The 19,754-nt window shown below is 42.6% G+C and overlaps 1 protein-coding gene across 4 annotated transcripts in view; it reads left to right on the top strand.

The window, feature by feature from the left end:
* ACBD5 (acyl-CoA binding domain containing 5) overlaps positions 1 to 19,754 on the top strand; it is a 308,366-nt gene that overhangs the window by 27,734 nt on the left and 260,878 nt on the right. For all 4 annotated transcript variants that reach the window (XM_086941614.1, XM_086941613.1, XM_086941615.1 and 1 more), the window contains one exon: positions 7,378 to 7,498. In XM_086941614.1, the coding sequence (XP_086797740.1) occupies positions 7,378 to 7,498 (121 nt within the window). The remainder of the gene's footprint in view (positions 1 to 7,377; positions 7,499 to 19,754) is intronic.

Raw genomic sequence — 19,754 nt, 5'->3', positions numbered from 1 at the left:
TGTTCAACAACACCTGATGCTTCTGGTCTGTAAGCACAGTGCAACTTTTGTTTAATGCCAAAGGCCTCAGAAATTAATTCAATCAGTCTGTTTTCAAAGTGTGTGCCACGATCACTTTCAATAGTTACTGGAAATCCATATCTAGGTATGATCTCCCATAAAAGCAATTTTGCCACAGTAATTGAATCATTGTGACGTGTCGGGAACGCTTCCACCCATCTTGAAAACAAACAGACAATAACAAGAACGTACCTCAGCTTGTTATGTTGTGGCATGTCCATGAAATCCATTTGCAACCTAGTAAAAGGAACACCCTCCCGTCCTATAGATCCCATGCTTACAACTGTTTTCCTGTTTGGATTGATTTGTTGGCAGATCAAGCAACGCTGGCAAAGTGACTCTGCAATAACCCTAAATTTTGGATTATACCAAGTCTCCCTGAACTGTCTGATCATAGTGTCTCTTCCTAAGTGACCTGGTCCATGGTACATCCGTGCCATGTCAGCAATCATGCAATTGGGCATAACAGGTCTGCCATCTTTATAAACCCAAATTCTATCTTCCTCTTGCTGTCTGCAACCTTCTTTGAGCCATGTGTTTTTCTCCTCCTCGTCTGCCTTATCCTGTAAGTCTTTCACTCCCTGCCATGTTTCTACCACAGATATTAGCACGAGAGAGTTCATTATATGGTCATTATCCTTTTCCCGATTAAGTGAAAGATTATTTTTCGCACAGTATTGTGCAGTTTCATCTGCAAAGGCATTTCCTTTAGTTATGTAATCTTGTCCTTTTTGTGCGCTCCGCATTTAACAACAGCTATTTTCTCTGGTAACTGAATGCCATCGATCAGTCTTTTGATCAATTTTGCATTCCTGATTGGAGTTCCCGCAGAGGTTAAATAACCTCTCTGAGACCTAAAGCTGGCCATAGTCATGGACTACGCCATATCCATACTGACTATCAGTCACTATGGTAACCTTTTTCCCTGCTGCTTTTTCACAGGCACGAATTAAAGCAACTAATTCTGCCATTTGCGCTGAACGAATTCCTTCAAGAGTTGAACCCTCCACAATTTCAAAAACTGTGCAAACTGAATACGCTGCTCTTAGAATGCCTTCATCTGTTCTTAAACAGGAGCCATCAACAAAGTAAACAATGTCTGACTCTGGTAAAGGCACATCTTTAATGTCTTTTCTGGGTTTAGTACAGTATTCCAAAACATCCAAACACTCATGATCAACATCATCAGCTTCATTGTCATTTTCAGAAACCACACTATCTGGTAAAAGTGTTGCTGGATTGAGATTAACACATCTCTCAATGGATACATTATCTGATCCCAGAATAACTTTTTCATATTTGGTCAATCTGTTACTCGACAGGTGCTGTGTTTTACTTCTGGTAAGAAGTGTCTCAACTGAATGAGGTACATACACTTTTACAGGAAATCCCATTATGATTCCTTCACTTTGCTCAAGGCTTACACTTGTTGCAGCCACTGCTTTTAAGCAACCTGGCAATGCTTTTGCAACAGGATCAAGAACAGCCGAAAAGTATTCTATAGGTTTTCTCATCTTTCCATGTTTCTGAATGAGAACTGACAATGCACAACCTTCCCTTTCACTACAGTATAACTCAAATTCCTTGTCGTAATCAGGCATTCCCAATGCTGGTGCTTCACAGAGACTTTTCTTTAGCTTTTCAAAAGCCTCTAATTCTTTTTTTGTCAAAACAATTGGGTCTTTTATGTCTGCCTTCGTTAATCTTTGCAAAGGTTTTGCAATTACTGAAAACCCACAAATCCATTGGCGACAATAACCAACCATTCCTAGAAACCTCCTGATCTGTCTTTGTGTTGTCGGTGGTTGTATTGCTCGAATAATTTTTATTCTCTCAATTGTCACTTGTCTGATTCCCTTTGCAATTCTGTGACCAAGGTACTTAACCTCTTGTTTGCAAAACTGTAGTTTTGCAGGTGACACTTTTTGTCCCTCATCTGCCAATCGATTCAAAAGTGTAATGGTGTCAGTTACACAATTTTCCCTTGTTTTTCCTGCAATAAGGAGGTCATCTATGTACTGGACCAATGTTGACTCTCCAGGTAATTTGAAATCTTCCAGGGATTTCTTTAACAACTGATTAAAGATAGATGGACTCTCAGTATACCCTTGAGGAATACAACACCATGCTAATATGCTATCCTGGAACCGGAACGCAAAAATTTGTTGGCTATCTGGATGCAGTGGAACCGTAAAGAAGACGTTACATAGGTCAATGACCGTGTGCCATTCTGCATCATGTGGAATCTGATATAGAATTACTGCTGGGTTTGGTACAACTAGACAGCAAGGAACAACTATCTTATTAACCTTTCGCAGGTCTTTAACTATCTGTACGTTCCGTTTGGCTTTTTAATTCCCATAATCGGTGAATTACATGGGCTGCTTTCAATTTCTCTCAAAACACCTTGCTTAATGAATTTTTCAATCACGGGAATGACACCCTCAATAGTTTCAGGTTTCATTTTGTAATGGGAAATATTTGGAAAGTCTATTCCCTGTCTCACAGTAATTTTTACTGGGTCCACATGTTTCATTAAACCCATTTCATCACCAGTAAGATCCCAAATTTTCGGATTTACTGTCTCTTTTTGAATTCCTCAGGTAAGTTATTTTTATCAAAAGCAGGGAACATTTTATTTTCTTCGTCAACCATTAGCAGTGTCAATTTATAAAGACCATCTTCTTCTAAAGTTTGAAGCTCAATACCTTCCTGTGAGCAATACATTTTGCAATTCATCTTGCATAGCAGATCACGTCCTAGAAGATTAACAGGACTGCAGTTACAGACAACAAATCTGTGCTTATCTTTATAATTGCCAATTTCTACATCAACTGGCTTTGTCAAGTCTGTTTTGATCTGCTAATTAGCTACACCAACTACCTGGATGGATTCATCCGAGAGAGGAAGATTTTCAATTTCCACTGATCTAACAGTAGAACGGGTAGCACCAGTGTCCACAAGAAAAGTGATATCTTTGTCATTCACTTTACCATTTATAAATGGACCTGACTGGTCTACCTCAAGAGTGGCTCCAAGCACACACTCTTCCTCTCTCAGGCACCGTCATGAGAAATCCTCTGAGTCACTGCTCTCATTTTCTTTTAGCCAAAATTGCTGAGAGACACTTGACACATTTACTTTTTGTGATCTTTTTACCTGTTCAGCTCCGCAGAAACCCGTCTCTGGACTGTATCTCTGTGTATTCATGCAATTTGGCAAGGGTGGCTGTGGAATTTGGTTCTGTTGATTCAATTGGTTCTACTGATTCGCTAACTGTCGCTGTAGCTGTTGCTGCTGAGTTATTTCATTTAACTGTCGCTGTAGCTGTTGCTGCTGATTTATCTCACTCTGCATCTGTGGATTTAATGATGATTTTTTTTTATTTCTGGGCGGATTTTTACACTCGCGCTTCCAGTGTCCAATTTCGCCGCAATTAAAACAAGGTAGCTTTTGTTTTAGTTCTTCAATATTTATATTACATTTTGGCTTATTTGTAAAGTTCCCTTTGAACATCCCTGGATTCTGCTGAAATTTTTTATTTTCTAAGGTTGCTATCTGCTGTTCATCTACCTTCACTTGTGCCCACATTGCCTTTTCCTTGAGTTTCTTCTGCTTTTCTCAGGATGTCATCAACTGAAAGTGATTGCCAACCGACAATTCCGTTTCTAATCATTTCCCCAATCTCGGGTCTCAGGCCATAAACAAACCTGTAAATGAAGTGGCTCATGTCACTTTCACTTAATTTTTCATAGCCACTGTATTGTTTACCTGGAGTAACCTTTCATAAAAGGAATGAACTGATTCTTTTGGTTCTTGATTCGTTCTGTCTATTTTAACCCAATCTACTTCTTTTGCAGGAATCTTGTCTTTCAGCCTGACACAATGTCTGAAGGAGCACCTGTTACTTTATGTCGAGGCGGTTCCTCTTTGGGCCAACTAACAGAAATTTTACATTCTGTCCAAAGATCTGACGGGACAACAATGTCAAAGAAACAATCAAGATCAATCCACAGAACTTTTGAGACTTTAATGAATCTGTCAACCTGACGATACCATTCCACCGGTTTTTCTCTCAGCCGAGGAAAATCATTTGTAAAGAGTAGAATATCCTGTCTTGTCCATGGAACATGAACATAACCCCCACCAGCTATTTCCCTCATAGGAAATTCACCAAAGACTTCTCCTCTTTCTCTCTTTTCTTCTTCTCTTTTCTTTGTCCATTTAACTCTCCATTTACTTAAATCACCTAATCTTTTTAAAAACACAATTAATTCTTTTATATGAGTTATTCTGCCTGTGGTATTTAGGTTCTCTATATCTTTCTCAGAAAAATCCACTCTGTAATGCTTTTGTAATTGTTTCTGGCGAGTCAAATCTATTTCCAATTCAGCAGCCACCTCTTCAAATTGCTCATATTTATTTTTAGTTTTCCACTGAATGCTCTTGCAAATGAATAACAATTCATCATCCTGATATTGCTTTAAACAGTCAGTACCAATTGTGCCAATAATTAATTCTTCTAAATCTGCTTTTAATTTTGCAACATCAAGTTGTTTAGACTCGGGAACTTGTTGAGGAATCTGTATTAAATCTGTTTTATTTATGGAACCAGAATCTGATTCTGCAGCTGATGGTGTGACATTTGACAAACTTCGATTTAAAGTTAAAATTGGCATTGTGTTATCTTTGTGGATTTCTGTTAACTCAGAATAACATTTTTCAGCCACTTTTTGAATTTCTGCATTTAAAGGATTTGTTACAACAGAATGTCTATTTTCACTTTGGTCAAAAACTGGTACAACAGGACCAATTGTAACTGGAACTGTCACTGCTTCCATGCCTTTTGTTAACTGTTGAATTAATTCTCCCTTTGCTTTTAAATATTCTGTAATATTTGGTATATCTCCAGGCAATTCTGTCTTCTTATCATTTTTCGGGAAATTATTTCTCGAATTCGAACTTTCTCTTGGAGTATTTGTTTTGCTTCTCGATCTCGCTCTTTCAGGTAATCTCATAAATCTAGGCGAATCTTCAATCTCCCTAGGTGCACTAGGAGAAATTCCTGAAAGACTCCTTGGAGTAGAATGTGAACAACCTGGCTGATAAGGTGGAGGACTATTTAAAATATCCTCTAAAACTGCATCATCTAATTCTTGATCAAGATGTCCTTTTTTCTGGGAATTCTTTTGACCTGATGTTTCTATAACCATTTCTAAAACCGGATACAATCCTTCATACATGTCTCCTTTCCTCCAACGACGAACTTTATCTTGGTGGGTTTCCCTATCTATGCCTCTCGGAGTTCCCCAATTTTCGTGCTCAAGTTCCATCATTTCAACTTCCCATTCAACTAAAGCCTCAAATTGAGTGGGTCTGGGTCTTGGTGAAAGAGCCATCATTTTATCTCTTAAATTTCTTAAAACTTTAACATTAAACGATCCATCGTCTGGCCAGGCTAAAACACCATCATCTTTGGTATAAAGCATCCAATTTTCAAACCAGAGAACAGTATGATAACCATATTCTCCTTCTATATATGCTGCGGGTGTCTTGTACTTATGAAGTAATTTTCCACCACGCGATTCAATATTCTTGTCAGGATTGAATACATTTTTAATTTTCTGAAACCACGAAGGCTTCTTCTCTTCTTTATACCAATAACTCATGTTTTTAAACTATTCCGTGCAATTTAGAAAAGATCGTAAATATTTTCCTGTTGTTCCGCTACTCTGACCAATCCTGCCATCACTCATTCCATAGGGAGCCTGGTAGCCTCTACAGGTAAGTCTTACAGCAATAGTGATCTCTTCAGATGGACAGGACAGTACCAGATGGCATTAGCCTTCCTGTTTGATTTCTACACTTTATATCATTTTTATTATGTTCGCCAGTTCATTTATTGGTCAGCTTTCCTTGATGTAGAGAAGCAGTGTGCTATGTTTGCTCCTATGACTTTATAACCTTTTAGAACCACGGGTAGCAAATAGTTTCTTTTCAAAGTGGGAGCCAGAGAACATTTGTTCATGGCACAGGTAGAAATATGTGATCCATGTCTCGTCTGTCATGGACCTAGAAGGAGAGCTAGTCCATGGGAAGATGCCTTTAAGTGGGCTAATGTGTGAATAGCTGTGATAGAGTTCACATTGTATTAAACAAGAATGTATCTGATAGCTACTCCACCTGAGGGTGGTTAGCTTTTGTGGCTTTATATCTATCATTCAAATGTTGGATGAACCGTAGGATATATTACATTTCACATCCATGACAAAACAAACACATGCTCTTAGAGTGTCTGTGGTATCTCTGAGTTTATTGGTATCATGATCTTCAAGTGAGCAAAATATTCTGGTGCTATTGTATTCCTAAACAATGATGTTGAGCCGCAACTAGCTGAAAAAATTTGAATATAGAGTTTTAAATAAAAAAATGAAGAAAAATAGATGTTTGTTGTAAAAATAATAAACATTCTTGGTTAATATTTGTAAGTTTAATTTGTGTATTCTGAGATCAATTTGTATCCATTCCTGTGGAAGTCTGAATCAAACTACAGTGATTTCTCTTGCGCGTTTTGCAGCCTGTTGAGGCTATTCAAAAAGCTGGCATAACAACTATTTAGTTTCTACTTACTTGCACATTACATTCCAGTGTGAAGTAATTAAAGGATTAAAGGCCATGTTTTTGAGAGCAGTCTAATTGTAATTAAACAATATAATGCAAGCAGTTCATGCATATTAATTATTGGATTTTTTAGTTGAACCAGACCTTTTATTAGGGTTATGTGATACGTTTGAGGAACATTTAACCTATAAATTCAGTTTCTCTATGTTAAACAGTTGCCATCTCAAATAAGGTTTAAAGGAGTAAAATGTATTGCTCCCACCCAACTGTTGACTTTTTAAGAACATAATTTCAATTTATAGAAAAATGCACAGCCATTTAGCAGTAGTACACAGTTATAGCCATCTCAGGAATTCTGTAATTGGGTTGGAATAATCCAGGTGCACAATGTGTTGTATATTTGATTGTAGGCAGCTAAGTAGGGTAGAATAACCATGTTGGGCAGAAGTAAAATAACCAAACGGCAGTCATTGGTAATGCTCCCCATCTACAAAACACATTACTGCTTATAGGATCGGTGGTTCACAAATGTCTAAAGAGTAAGTCATTTTACCAGCTGTGAAAATAAGAATTGATTGGATATTGCTTTCATGTTAGTCACTCAGACATATTTAAAAATAATCCAGTGGTGATCATTATTTTAGTCTTCCAATATTCTGTTTGGAGATTCTAAGTGTCTGAATATTTTTCTTTTAGGTTCATTTCAGCCCTCCAATGAAATGATGCTTAAATTCTATAGCTTTTATAAGCAAGCAACACAAGGACCATGCAATGTCCCAAGACCTGGATTCTGGGATCCTGTTGGACGATACAAATGGTACACAGAAATGCCGAACATTGATTTATTATTGACTTATAAATGTGGTAGTACTCTAATTTTTCTCTTTAGAAGGATTACTTGGAAGTTTATTTTCCTTGCAGTGCACTCGCTTTTTGAATCGTCACAATCAAAAATTTATGTTTTGTTACAATTAGAGTTGGCAGGAGTTTCATCCTATTCAAATTCCCCTGAATTTGCCATTCGCCCCTATTTGTAACTGTTATTTTAAGCTGTAACATCAAAACACAATAGGTACGGTGAATATGTTAATTTGGAAGGATACTTCCTGTTCCTAGGCATTTGTCACTAGGTACCAGACCTCTTGTGGGTCTTAATATATTTGGAGGAGGTGGTCTCACCCAAGTAATGTAGCATGCTTCATCATTAATCACCTCATCCCTCCCTGGTAAAAGGATACTACCAGGGTGAATCCAGGCCAGATTAATGAGAGAGTTCTTTAAAAAAAAAATATTTATTTATTTTCATATGATAACATCAATAGAACATCTTCATCATTTACACTATATTGCAGAATACATAGCAGTAAGCTGTTACAATATCATTAAAATCAGGTATGTCACAACAGCATTCGGTTCAATGGAAAAACATACATCAACTACAGTAACCGCTCAATATTTGCCAATAGTCAGTTGAATGAGCTAATATATAATCAGTGAAAGGCCCCCAAATTTCACGTGGTCTTGAAGCATTTGGCAGTTTCTCCCCATAGCAAATAAGTTGATCTCGACAATATGCAATATCTCTTAGCCAATGTGTTACTTGTGGTGCTGGCTTGACGCCCCAATGAATTGAGACCCTGCGCTTAGCCAATAATAGCGCTAAGGCAACTAATTTCCGATTACTTGCTTTGAGTTTCATCACATTTCCCAAAGGGCAACGGCCCATAGTACATGCTATAGGTTCACCTACCATTTCTGTCAAAGCCCTTGTAACTTTATCCCAGAAGCCAGCCACTTTTAAACAGCTCCATGCCAAGTGGCAAAAATCTTAATTATCTGTACCATATCACCTACAACAATGCGAGTCCCTGAGCCCATATTTGTAGAGTTGCGCTGGCGTATAGTACATCTGCTGAAAATATTTATAGTGGATCAGACGTAGGTTACCATTGGCAGTAAACTGACCCGTTAGCCTACAACATGTTTCCCATTCATCTTCTGTAGTAATATATCACTCCACTTCCCCATGGGGCCCAAACTAACAGCTGTTTCATCAGTCTGTGAGGCGTTATATATTCGAGTAACTAATTTATTTCTAGGTTGTGAGGTATATATTATTTGTAAGGCCGCTAAAGTAGGAGGCTCATCGGGGAAACAGTGGTATAATTCCCTAACCGCAGCTCTCAGTCTGCTGTATACGAACATCGAAATAACAGGCCTGTCCTCAGCCCCCCCAAAGGCGTGAAGTTCAATTAATTTGCCATTAGGGTATAAATCTCCCATGGTATGCGCTCCCGCATTCTGTAAAACTTTTAGTGAGCCTGTTTTACATGTCACTGATCTTGCCCCATGATGCAGTAGTGACATTGCCGGAGCATACAGCGGTAATCTCCTGGCACTATTCCCAAGTTCTCTCCAAGAATGAGCTGTACACTGGACCTTATCAATTTCATCTTTGTCAAACACTGTAGTTTCATTTACAATCATTGCTTTCAGTGGTATTAGGCGAAGTGCCCCTGCCTCAACCGCTACATGTGCTGTGTATGGCGGCGCATTTTGCCAGTAAAATGAATATTGCGCTTGTGCACACTAGTAGTATAATTGCATGTCGGGCACTCTAAATCTTCCCAATTTATACGGCAGCGTTAACACCTCCCACTTAACCTGCTGCTTTTTACCTCCCCAAACTAACGTGATCAGTAACCCATGGAGCGTATTAAAAAATGTGTTCTCAATATGAAGGTATGGTGACAAATAAGTATAAACATTTCGGTAGAACTACCATTTTAAGCAGAAACACCATGTCAGCAAATGTTAGTGGTAGGCGTATCCATCTAGTGATTTTCTCCTCAAGTCGGGTGATCGCAGTGCCATAGTGTGCACAGATTTCAACCTGCCAGTCTCTGTAAACCCATATACCTAGGTATTTAACCGATTCCTCACTCCATTCCAACGGGAATCCCAATTCAAACTGTGTTGTGCTCGCTGTCATAGAGACTACAACCGATTTGTTCCAGTTTATTCCCAATCCAGAGTGCCATTCAAATCTAATGTATTCTCTAATGAGTTGTTCCAAATACACTGCTGGCTCACGCACATGTAAAACCATGTCATCCATGTACATGGACACCGCTAATGGCCTCTGGTGAAAGCGCACTGCTGCCCGCGCATGTTGCTGTCGCAATATACAGGCCAGTGGTTCTAACACCACCGCGAATAGTAGAGGCGATAAAGGACCGCCCTGCCTCGTCCCACGCCTAATTGGGAATGTATCAGACGTCCTGCCATTTACACGCACCCGAGCCATTGGATCAGTGTGCAATAACTTGATCCAGTTAGTAAAGATACATAAAAACCCCTTTCTCTCCTAGAACCTTTGTCGAAATTTTGCGACTACTACCTGCAACCTTTGGTCAAACAGACCCCCTCGTACATCAGGGATACCACTGATATCCTACGCATTATTGGGGAATTGGAATACACCACTGACATCAACCTCTTAGTCACCCTGGATGTTGAGCAATTGTATACCAATATCCCACAGAGAGAAACACTGACAGTGATAGAAACTGCACTAGCAGAAACTGAATGGGTGGCACCAGCTCCCATCCCTTTCATTATGCAATGTGCCACCTTTCCAGTAATGGAGAATTTCTTCGAGTTTGACAACCAACTCTTCCATCAGTCTCAGGGCACTTCGAGGGGGAGCACCTTTGCTCCTAGTGTAGCATGACTATACATGGCGGCATTTGAGCAAGAGGTAATTCGACATGCCAGCAAACCCCTTCGGAGCTAACCTGAGACTATTGAAGAAGTATATGGACAATATACTCATCTTCTGGCAGGGGGACCTACAGACATGCAATGAATTCTGTGGGTGGATCAACACTAAGAACCAATACTTGAGGTTTACCCATACTATCTCACCAACTGAAATCGCTTTTCTAGATCTCACTATTAGACTACAAGAGGGCAAACTTACAACGACTATGTACAAAAAACCTACTGACGGGAACAGCTTACTGTTATATAGTAGTTATCATCCACAGACTCTCAAAAATAATCTACCCTTCAGCCAATTTTTAAAGATTAGGAGGAATTGTAGTTCAATAAATGACTACAAAATTGAAGCAGAGACACTGTCAGACAACTTGCTGAAAAGACAATACCCTAGAAAACAGATCAATTCTTGCATGAAACGAGCAAGAAATAATCATCGCAAAAGCCTTCTAGAGGTACATGTTAAAGAACCATCCAATACTGTGACTTGTGTAAGTACATACACACCAAGATCCAACCTGATCAAGAAAGCCTTGAATAAACATTGGGGGATCTTGAACACAGGCATACTGGCGATACCAAAACCAAGGTTTGCGTTCAAGCGTACTGACAAATTAAAAGACATGTTAATACACACGAGACCCAGGAACTGAAATAGTTCAAACCAGAGACAATTGTGGGATCTCCTGCATGTCACAAGGCACTATCCCTGCGGATTATGTACCGTTTGTCCACAGACAAAATAAACCAAAGAACTGGTACTGTCCGCCACATTTACTTGGACAATTACTAAACACACTAATTGTAACACACCCCGCTGTGTGTACATGTTGACATGCCCCTGCGAGAAAAGATACATTGGTATGACCATGAGGGCCATTTAGACCAGAATAACTAAGCATGAAAGCAGAATTCGTTGCCTGAAGACCAACACCAAACTGTATGCCCATTTCACAGAACTGAGACATCCCCCAGAAAGTCTACGTTGGGTAGTTCTTGAGGCACATCAACAAATATCGCACACAGCCCTGTTCAGGAATGAACAAAGGTGGGTGTTTCGTCTTGACACAGCCAATGTGGCCTGAATTATGACATCCCTTGGAGCACCATCAATTAATATATGATTCTTACATATAGCATAGGTGCCCAGTATAAACCACGAGATGGCCACCCCGGTTCCCTAGAGGTCCCTCTGCCACTGAACTACCATAGACCTTTAGGTAGCACCCAATACAGTGCCAACTAAAAGGCTTTACTGTATCTACCACCGTTGAACCACCGCAGTTACATGGTAGTCTACTGGCACTAATTCTATCTCTACACTGTTATGGCCGTGATTAACAGGAACACACTCTAATGTGAGAAAGTGGCTCTATATATACTGGACTAAGATAAAGTACAGTGTGTATAGAGTCCACCAACCCCAGAGGTATAACGGAGGTTAAAGTCAGAACTGACCTTACTCTCCAAAGTGGTAGCTTGGTCGAGCAGTAAGGCAGTACCAGAGGACAGTGTAAAGCATTTGTTGTACACACTCAGTCAGCAAAAGGTTTCACACACTCAAGAACTGAACTCCAGGCCAATTGGTATTATATCCTCAGATATAGTTGTTTTATTTTTGGTACCAACATTTATAAAAATATACTTTTCAGGTTATGAGTACTCTCATGTAATTACTTTGCTAAGGAGCAATAAAGTTCGTGCACATAGATTACAGTATTGGAAGTAAGCAACACAATCTTAAAACATACTTTAGCATTGAGCTCAATGGGTTGTCCACATATGAGTACAGGAGATTACTTTATGGATTACTTTGGAAGTTCCAGGACTAGGCCTAGTGTCCAGTCCAGGGGCCTAAGCTGAGACCAGATTAGCAAAAACGTTTTAGTTACTGTAGTGAATTTTTATGAATATAAAGCCGTTTTAAAAGTTCACACTTAGAAACTTTTTCAAGGGAAATCTCACAATGTTATTCAATGGGAGGAAATTCAGATTGCAGGTAAAGTACGATCGCGTTACTTTTGTAACCCAGCACTGTTCTCCTAGGGCCAGCTCTAGGGACTTAGCTCAAAACAGGTAGGTAATTGCGTTTCAGTATTTCGTATGATTTTTAAAGAATATTTGCAGTTTTCAAAAGTAGACAGTTGCGCAGAGATGGGGTCCGGGACGGGCCCTACCCTTGCCCAGTGGTGTGCGGACATGGATCTGGCAATGGTGGCAGAAAGGTCAGTCTGTAACACCGGGGTTGACCGAAGAAGTGGGAAAGGGTGTGGGGAAGATGGAACTCCTATCGGGGAAATATATATGAGCCACCACCCCCTGAGGACTGTGAATCGGATGAAAGTACTTCAACGAATTAGCCACAGTAATCTGTTTAACGCACGCCAGGATGGGGTGAAAGATGGACAGGGTGGTATCCGAATATGGGACTATAGAACGGATGGGACTGTTTATATGATTAATACTGTGATCTATGTACGCGTCATGCTGAATACAATGTATGAAAATTGCTTTATTTTTCAATAAAAATTGTTTTACAAAAAAACAAACAACAAAAAGTAGACACTTAGAAGAAATCTCATAGAAAAGCAGACAATGGGTTCCTATGGAGAAAATACAGATTACTAGTAAACCCGCTAGGGATTACTTTTGCGGTTCAGTACTGGGCTGAAAGGTACAGTACTGGCTTCTCCCCTGATCCCAGGTGAGTACTTCGGAATTCGGACTTTGGCTGATGTTATAGGAATATTTTCAGTTTTCAAAACTTCACACTTCACAATTTTCAGTCAAAAATGGGTCAATGTTATCCAATGGTAGGTAAGTTAATTACCGGTTTCCAGGTGAGTACTTGGTTGATGAAGTCAAAGTTCTGGGCATAGACTCAGGGGTCCCCCAGGGTCAGGTGAGTACAGTTAGTTCAGTCCCAGCGGCACAGGGGTGGCCGGGTGCAGAGGTAGGCCCAATGAAATCCAATGAGGAGAGGGGGGCCTTCGGTTGGTGGCTGCTGGCAAGCAGGCCACGCGGCTCTGGGAGCTGGGCTCCTCGTCACTTGCTCAGGGCAAGGGGGGGAAGTAGGATAGGACAAAGAGGTCACAGCTAGCGGCACTCGGGCGGCTGGGTGCAGGGTGCTTTTGAGCCTGCGGGCGCTCAATGATATCCAAGGGGAAAAGTAAAAAGGGAACAAAGGCTGCAGGCTCGAGACGGAGACTCTCCAGGGGCGACCAGCACTTCGAGAGGTAAGTTGGGATGTTGGAGCACAGGTAGGTACCCCAAACGTAGGCACAGGGGGCTGTAGGGCGCCGGGTGTAGGGGTGTCTTTAGGGGTCAGAAAAGCTTACCCTCGGGTGGTCGCATTAGGGGGGGGCACTGGTTCTGAGGCTGAAGGCTTCGTCTGGTTCGTCGAGGAGGGTCTTTGGGCACTGGACTTCAGGTCCCAGTCGCCGGTGGGACGTCCTCGGGATCCTGGTTCAGGTTGGCCCGGCCCGGGCTTGGCAGGTGCAGAGTGGGCTGGTCCGGAGCTTCTTTGTTGGCACCAGGGGGGTTGTTGCAGCAGAGCCGCTGCTGGTGGGAGTTCCAATCGCCCAGGGGGTCCAGGCAGGCAGGTCCTCGGTGTGTCCCAAGGTGGCTGTCCACGGGAGTCGCCGGGGTTAGGCAGGAGCAGGTTCCAGGAGCAACAGGCCGGTAGGGCTGGGGCCAAGTCAGTTGGTGTTGTCCTGTTGTTAGCAGCTGCGCGGAGGGTCATCATCTTCTTGGTCTTCTTTCTTCTTCTTGTTATTGGAATCTGAGGAAGGGATGTTCAGGGAGCCCCTAAATACTACATTTAGGGGCGTTACAGGTAGGGCAAGGGCAGGGACCAATGGGCCCCTGTCCGGGGTGAGTACACCCCCTAGCCTGCTCCGCTCCTGTGGGAGGGGGGGCAGAAGCATAGCTGGGATTGGGCAGGACTCCCCATCTTCAGGATGGCTGGAGCCCGGGGTCGTGCTACACCTAGCCTCCTCCACCTGAGGGGTGGAGTTGGCACAGGTTGGCACACCCTCCTTCCTGACGTAGTTTTTCCCGCCAGTCTTCCCGCCAGAGTGGGGGTAGAACTGGTGGGGGGATGGTTGCTGGGTACAGCAAATGGTCTGGAGAAGCTCTCAGAGGCGGTATGCCTTTGAAGCTTCCCCCTGTCCATCCTGGGGGAGGATACATAGCACCTCGCCCAGGATGTGCTTTGTTGCAGGCCCAGGAGAGCGGGGGCTCTCCTACCCAGGGGTCCAGCAACATGTCTGCTGGGTGGCAGTCTCTGCAGTCACTCAGCCCAGACGTAGGTTGGGGCTTTGGAGGGCATCTCTAAGATGCCCCCTCGTGCATGTGACATTACATCCCACACTGGCATCAGTGCAGGTTTAATGTGCTGAGAAGTTTGATACCAAACTTGTCAGTCTTTACTGTAGCCATTATGTCGCTGTGGAGTTCGTAATGACGACCTCCCAGCACCATATACTCTTAAATGGCATCACTGCACTTACAGGGCCCAGGAATGGTCCTAGGTACTGTAGGGGCACAGGGCTCATGCACCTGTGCCCTCACCTCTGGCATAGGGAACCCAGCTAGAGGGGTGACTGAAGTATGCCAGGGCAGTAAGTTCTGTGGGCATGGCACATGTGTGCCATGTCGACTCTCGTTTTAGTTCTGTACTTAGGCACTTAGCCTGCAAAGGCAGTGTGTGGGTGCCAGGGTACAGAACCCCTAAGGGTGGCACAACCAGTGCTGCAGCCCTCGGGGTTCTTCTCTGGTCACCATGCCCTTGGTACCTAGGGTTCCATTTACTAGGGGCTGACAGGTGGCCAGAGACTTATGGTACAGATGCTCAGTACATCACCTTTTTAAACACTGCAGTTATTTTGTAGCCGCCAAGCACTAACACAATCTCTATAACAATTTGCTTGTGATTAACTAAAACACACTTCTAAGATGGCAGCCATAAGATCTTCTATAATCACATCACTTTTTAACAACCATGTGATACCGTTGTGTACGCCACACAATCCCAGCTCCCTAGAGTTTCCATTACCACTGAACCACATAACACCTTTACGTAGCACTAAATACTACAAAGTGACCTGTAGGCACCAAAACTGTCCTCTATACCGATACAGCCAAGATTACCTTAAACTCACTCCAAGATGGTCACCATGATTCCGTCAACATTTGACGTCACTGTTTCACCACCAGGTGATTCCACTTTGATCCCAGCTGTGGCCACTTTCCATGCTCTGCGATCGCCCCGGATGGTATTTAAACAGGTTCCTGCTTGACATGGTACCTTCCTGTTTGCAGCGGAGCGGGTAGGTCAGACACGAGGCTCCGAACGGGAGCAGGTGAGTATGCACACCCTGTTGGAGGCCAAATTCTGCCACCGGCGTCTAATGGAGGTAAGAGATACCGGGGCTAAGCACTGCCAGCCTTAAGCTACTGAGTTTTAAACGGAAACCTTTACTTTGAGGTACGAGCTAATCATGCGCCTGGGTCCCTGGGGGCTCTTACACTTTGCCTATTGATCAGAGAGGCTCCATGAGCATCCTTCACTGGGGCATTGAGTGCGGCGCTACTGCCAGGCATACCGGATGTATATGAGCACCTAATCTTTAATTAGATCGTCTCATTGGTTTGGGGTCAGTACTACAGGCCGCAACCACCTTGATCTAGACCTCCTGCTCCTTACAACCTAGTGAACCAGGGCCAGTAAGTGAGCATCTAACCAGTGTGCATATAGCCAACTATAATCTGATATTTTGTGTCTCATTAAATACAGAGACACTACATTGAGTGTCTGCACACTTCGCTGCCAACTGATGAGGCAGAACCCCATACCTGAAGAGGTGCGTCCACTCACCACCATGATTTTAATCACAACTTGCTAAGCATGTATACACAGGGTTTATATAAAGGAGAACACATTGAGCTTGAATGGATCGCATGATAGCATTGTGTGTTTTTAATGTTTTTTCATCTCAACTCAGGAATGTGTAAATTAGGACACATCGATTGTATTCAACTGGGATAATTTCCCACCAACTGATCACTTCCTATGACTACTTAGGTGAGAAACATGTTGAGCATCCAGGGGTTGAGCGAAATTTTTGTCATTATAACAAAACAGTCTCCCCCCCCCATTACTTTTAATCAGGTTGGGACCCTTACAGAATAAAAGTCTCATAGGCTTCCCTTACCTGTTTTACATTCACATCCCATATCTACACTTTCCTAGGCCCCTCAGACCCACGGCACCTATACGCCAAGGAACAAAAGATCTCCGATAAAGAGCCCCTTTATGGGTGCCTGTGGAGAATTGCAGTGCAGGCCCGACAAGGAGCAGACCCATATGATGAAGCATGACACCTAGCTTGCTTGGTGTGTGAGGGTCCTAGTTCCGAAAGGAGGTATTCCCCGACCTCCTCACTATCTAGAGTAGACACCTGGTGGCCATTATCCCACCAAGGAACTCCGTACCTTTCTGTCTCTTGACCCCCATACGATGTAACACTGCCAACATGTGCCGCCAGGAAATGGAGTCAAATGCCTTTGTGGCGTCCAGCAGGACCGCCGCAGCAGGTTCCAAAAGATGTAGGACTGCAAAGAGGGTTAGCAGGTTATGAGCCGTGGAATCGGCAGGGATAAGTCCCGATTGATCTGGCAGCACCATAACAGGCAACAGTAGTTTCAACCTGGTTGCCAGAACTTTCGCCAAAATCTTAACAGGGGTATTCATTAAGGACAATGGTCGATATGATTCGCATTGATCAGATTCCTTCCCTGGCTTCAGTAAGGCTATAATTAATGCCTCTTGGAGTGTGTCCAGAAGCTTTTGCTGTTCCTAGGCATCTTCAAATATGGCGTGGTACTAATAATTCAATATACTCATTATAAAACTCTGCTGGGAACCCATCTGTTCCTGTAGCTTTGCCATCAGGTAAGGTAAGGACAGCATCACGTATTTCGTCTAGCGTTAGCGGATGCATAAAAAAAAAATTGCTGTCCTATGACAACAAAACCAGGGCAATATCTTCCAGATGTTGTGCTATTTCATCTTCATCAGCTGTTTGTCTATTTTTATACACATCCATATAGTAATGCACAAAGGAATCAAGTATACCTGTACTATCACAGTGCCTAGTATGTCCTTCTACAATAGATTTCACCATATTGTTTTTCGCCCAAGGTTCTTTTATTTTGTCTGCTAGGGCCCGACCCGGTCTTTCACCCTCCCAATAATATCTGGCTGTCCTACGCTGGGACATATTTTTTCCTCTGAATCCGCCAAATCATTGTGTTCTTTTACTTTAGTTCTAATTAATGCCAGTGTATTGATATCCAACATTATTTTATATGTACGTTCAAGATCTAACAGTTCTTGCTCAAGGCGTTTCATAGATCCCCAAAGTGATTTAAGCACCCCAGCTTGCAGTCCTATGCATACTCCACGTATCTTCACTTTGAACGCTTCCTACAATATACCCAAACTTTCTACTGATCCAGCATTTTCATCAAAAAAATGTACAATGGCGTCCCTCACCCCCTCCCGGAACACCTGGTCCTGCAAGGCTGTGGACTGCAGTCGCTACTGGAACTGTGGTGGTGTGTACGTGGGTATTATCATTTAGAACAGCGATGGGGAGTGGTCAGAAAGTCTTCTGGGTAAGTGAAGAACTTTAGTGATCAGTGAGTTTACATCATCGGTAATCCACCAATAGTCTAGGCGAGACCAGGAGTGATGTGTGTAAGAGTGACATGTACCCTCCCGCTCCCCCGGGTGCCTCAACCTCCAAATGTCTATGAGAGACAATTCTTGCATACCATTTTTAACAGCTTGTGCAGCCTTTTTCTCGAGGGGTCCACCCTAGAGTCGAGGTCCATTGATGAGTCCAACACCACATTCAAATCACCCCCACAAACTGTGGCAGTTGGCTGCAGCCTATATACTTTGCTCCACACTTCTTCATAAAAACCAGGATTGTCAGTGTTAGGACCATATATATTAATAATGTGGATGCTACTCTTCTTTAACCTATTGTTTGCTCCCCTCTTAGCTCACTATGTAGCAGTTATTGTATTATTCTCCTTTGACCCCTTTGTCTTGTAATTGTTCTGTTTGGTATTCTTATCTGATGCCGTTACTGCATTTATTACCTTCCCTCCATCCAATTGTAAAGCGCTCTAATATCCTTCGGTATCTTGTTTGCGCTATTTAAAACTTTATAAATAAATAGTCACCATCGTACCACATAATTTCCCTTGTCCAATGATATATCTACCATTGTCATCGATATCCACATATGATGTCACAAATGGGAGATTCTTTTAAATAAAAATCATGACACCCCTCGCATAATAGGAGGAGTAGGTCGATGCCCATTTAACCTCAGCCTACCTAGTGGCCACTTTATCAGCTGCCTGCTTGGTTAAGTGAGTTTCCTGCAGTAGCGCCACCTGCACATTGTGCCGATCCAGATAGACCAACACCTGCCTCGTGTTCTTCGAATTGTTAAGACCTCCTGACATTCCACTTTACCCATGTTAGTTTGCCAATCTCAGCTGACATCTATACCGTTTGTTATCTGAGTAGTATGCTAAGAATCCCCATTATAATGAACACAGTAAACAAAGCAATCCCCCATCCCACTGTAAGCAGCTACTCTGCTCACACCCAATAATCATACCCAAAACTGCATGGGTTGTACCCTTATGGAGGACACCAGCCACCCACCAACACTCTCATTGGTATGAAGAGGGGTCAGGGCCAAACATATGTTCCCGTCAGCACATCATACTTCAGTATGCCTAATTATAACAGTACGCATAGAGAGTCTCGTTACCAAAAATTCAGTGTCGTAAATGGGCAGCTAGCACTGTCGGTGTCCATCGCCCAGCTGAAGGCGCAAAATGACAAATGTCCCACCTGCAGTCCCCCCCACATATAATGAACAGTTTACCCCTGACCGAATTCAGAATTATTACTGCATCACTACAAGAAACGTTTAAAACAGTGTTATAACCTTGTCCCCTTTATCACGCTGCACTTCCATTGTCGCATCCAAGCCTCAGGTACATTTCTATTTGCACGCCCTCTTCACCCACTGGTGCAACTTCATATATGCGTTAATGTTCATTTGGAGGGGCCCCCAAAGACATGACATTTCCACTGCTACCCTTAATAGTTGCAGCTGTTGCACAGTATAGTCCTGTACCACTGTCACATACCAAGGCCTTAGTCCATCAGTCAATAGGTATGTAATGCATTTGCAAACCTA

The sequence above is a fragment of the Lissotriton vulgaris genome, chromosome 10 (assembly GCF_964263255.1).
Source record: "Lissotriton vulgaris chromosome 10, aLisVul1.2, whole genome shotgun sequence".
In the NCBI taxonomy this organism is placed as follows: Eukaryota; Metazoa; Chordata; class Amphibia; order Caudata; family Salamandridae; genus Lissotriton; species Lissotriton vulgaris.
Note: the sequence above shows the minus strand (reverse complement) of the source record. Positions and strands in the feature narration are given on the sequence as shown.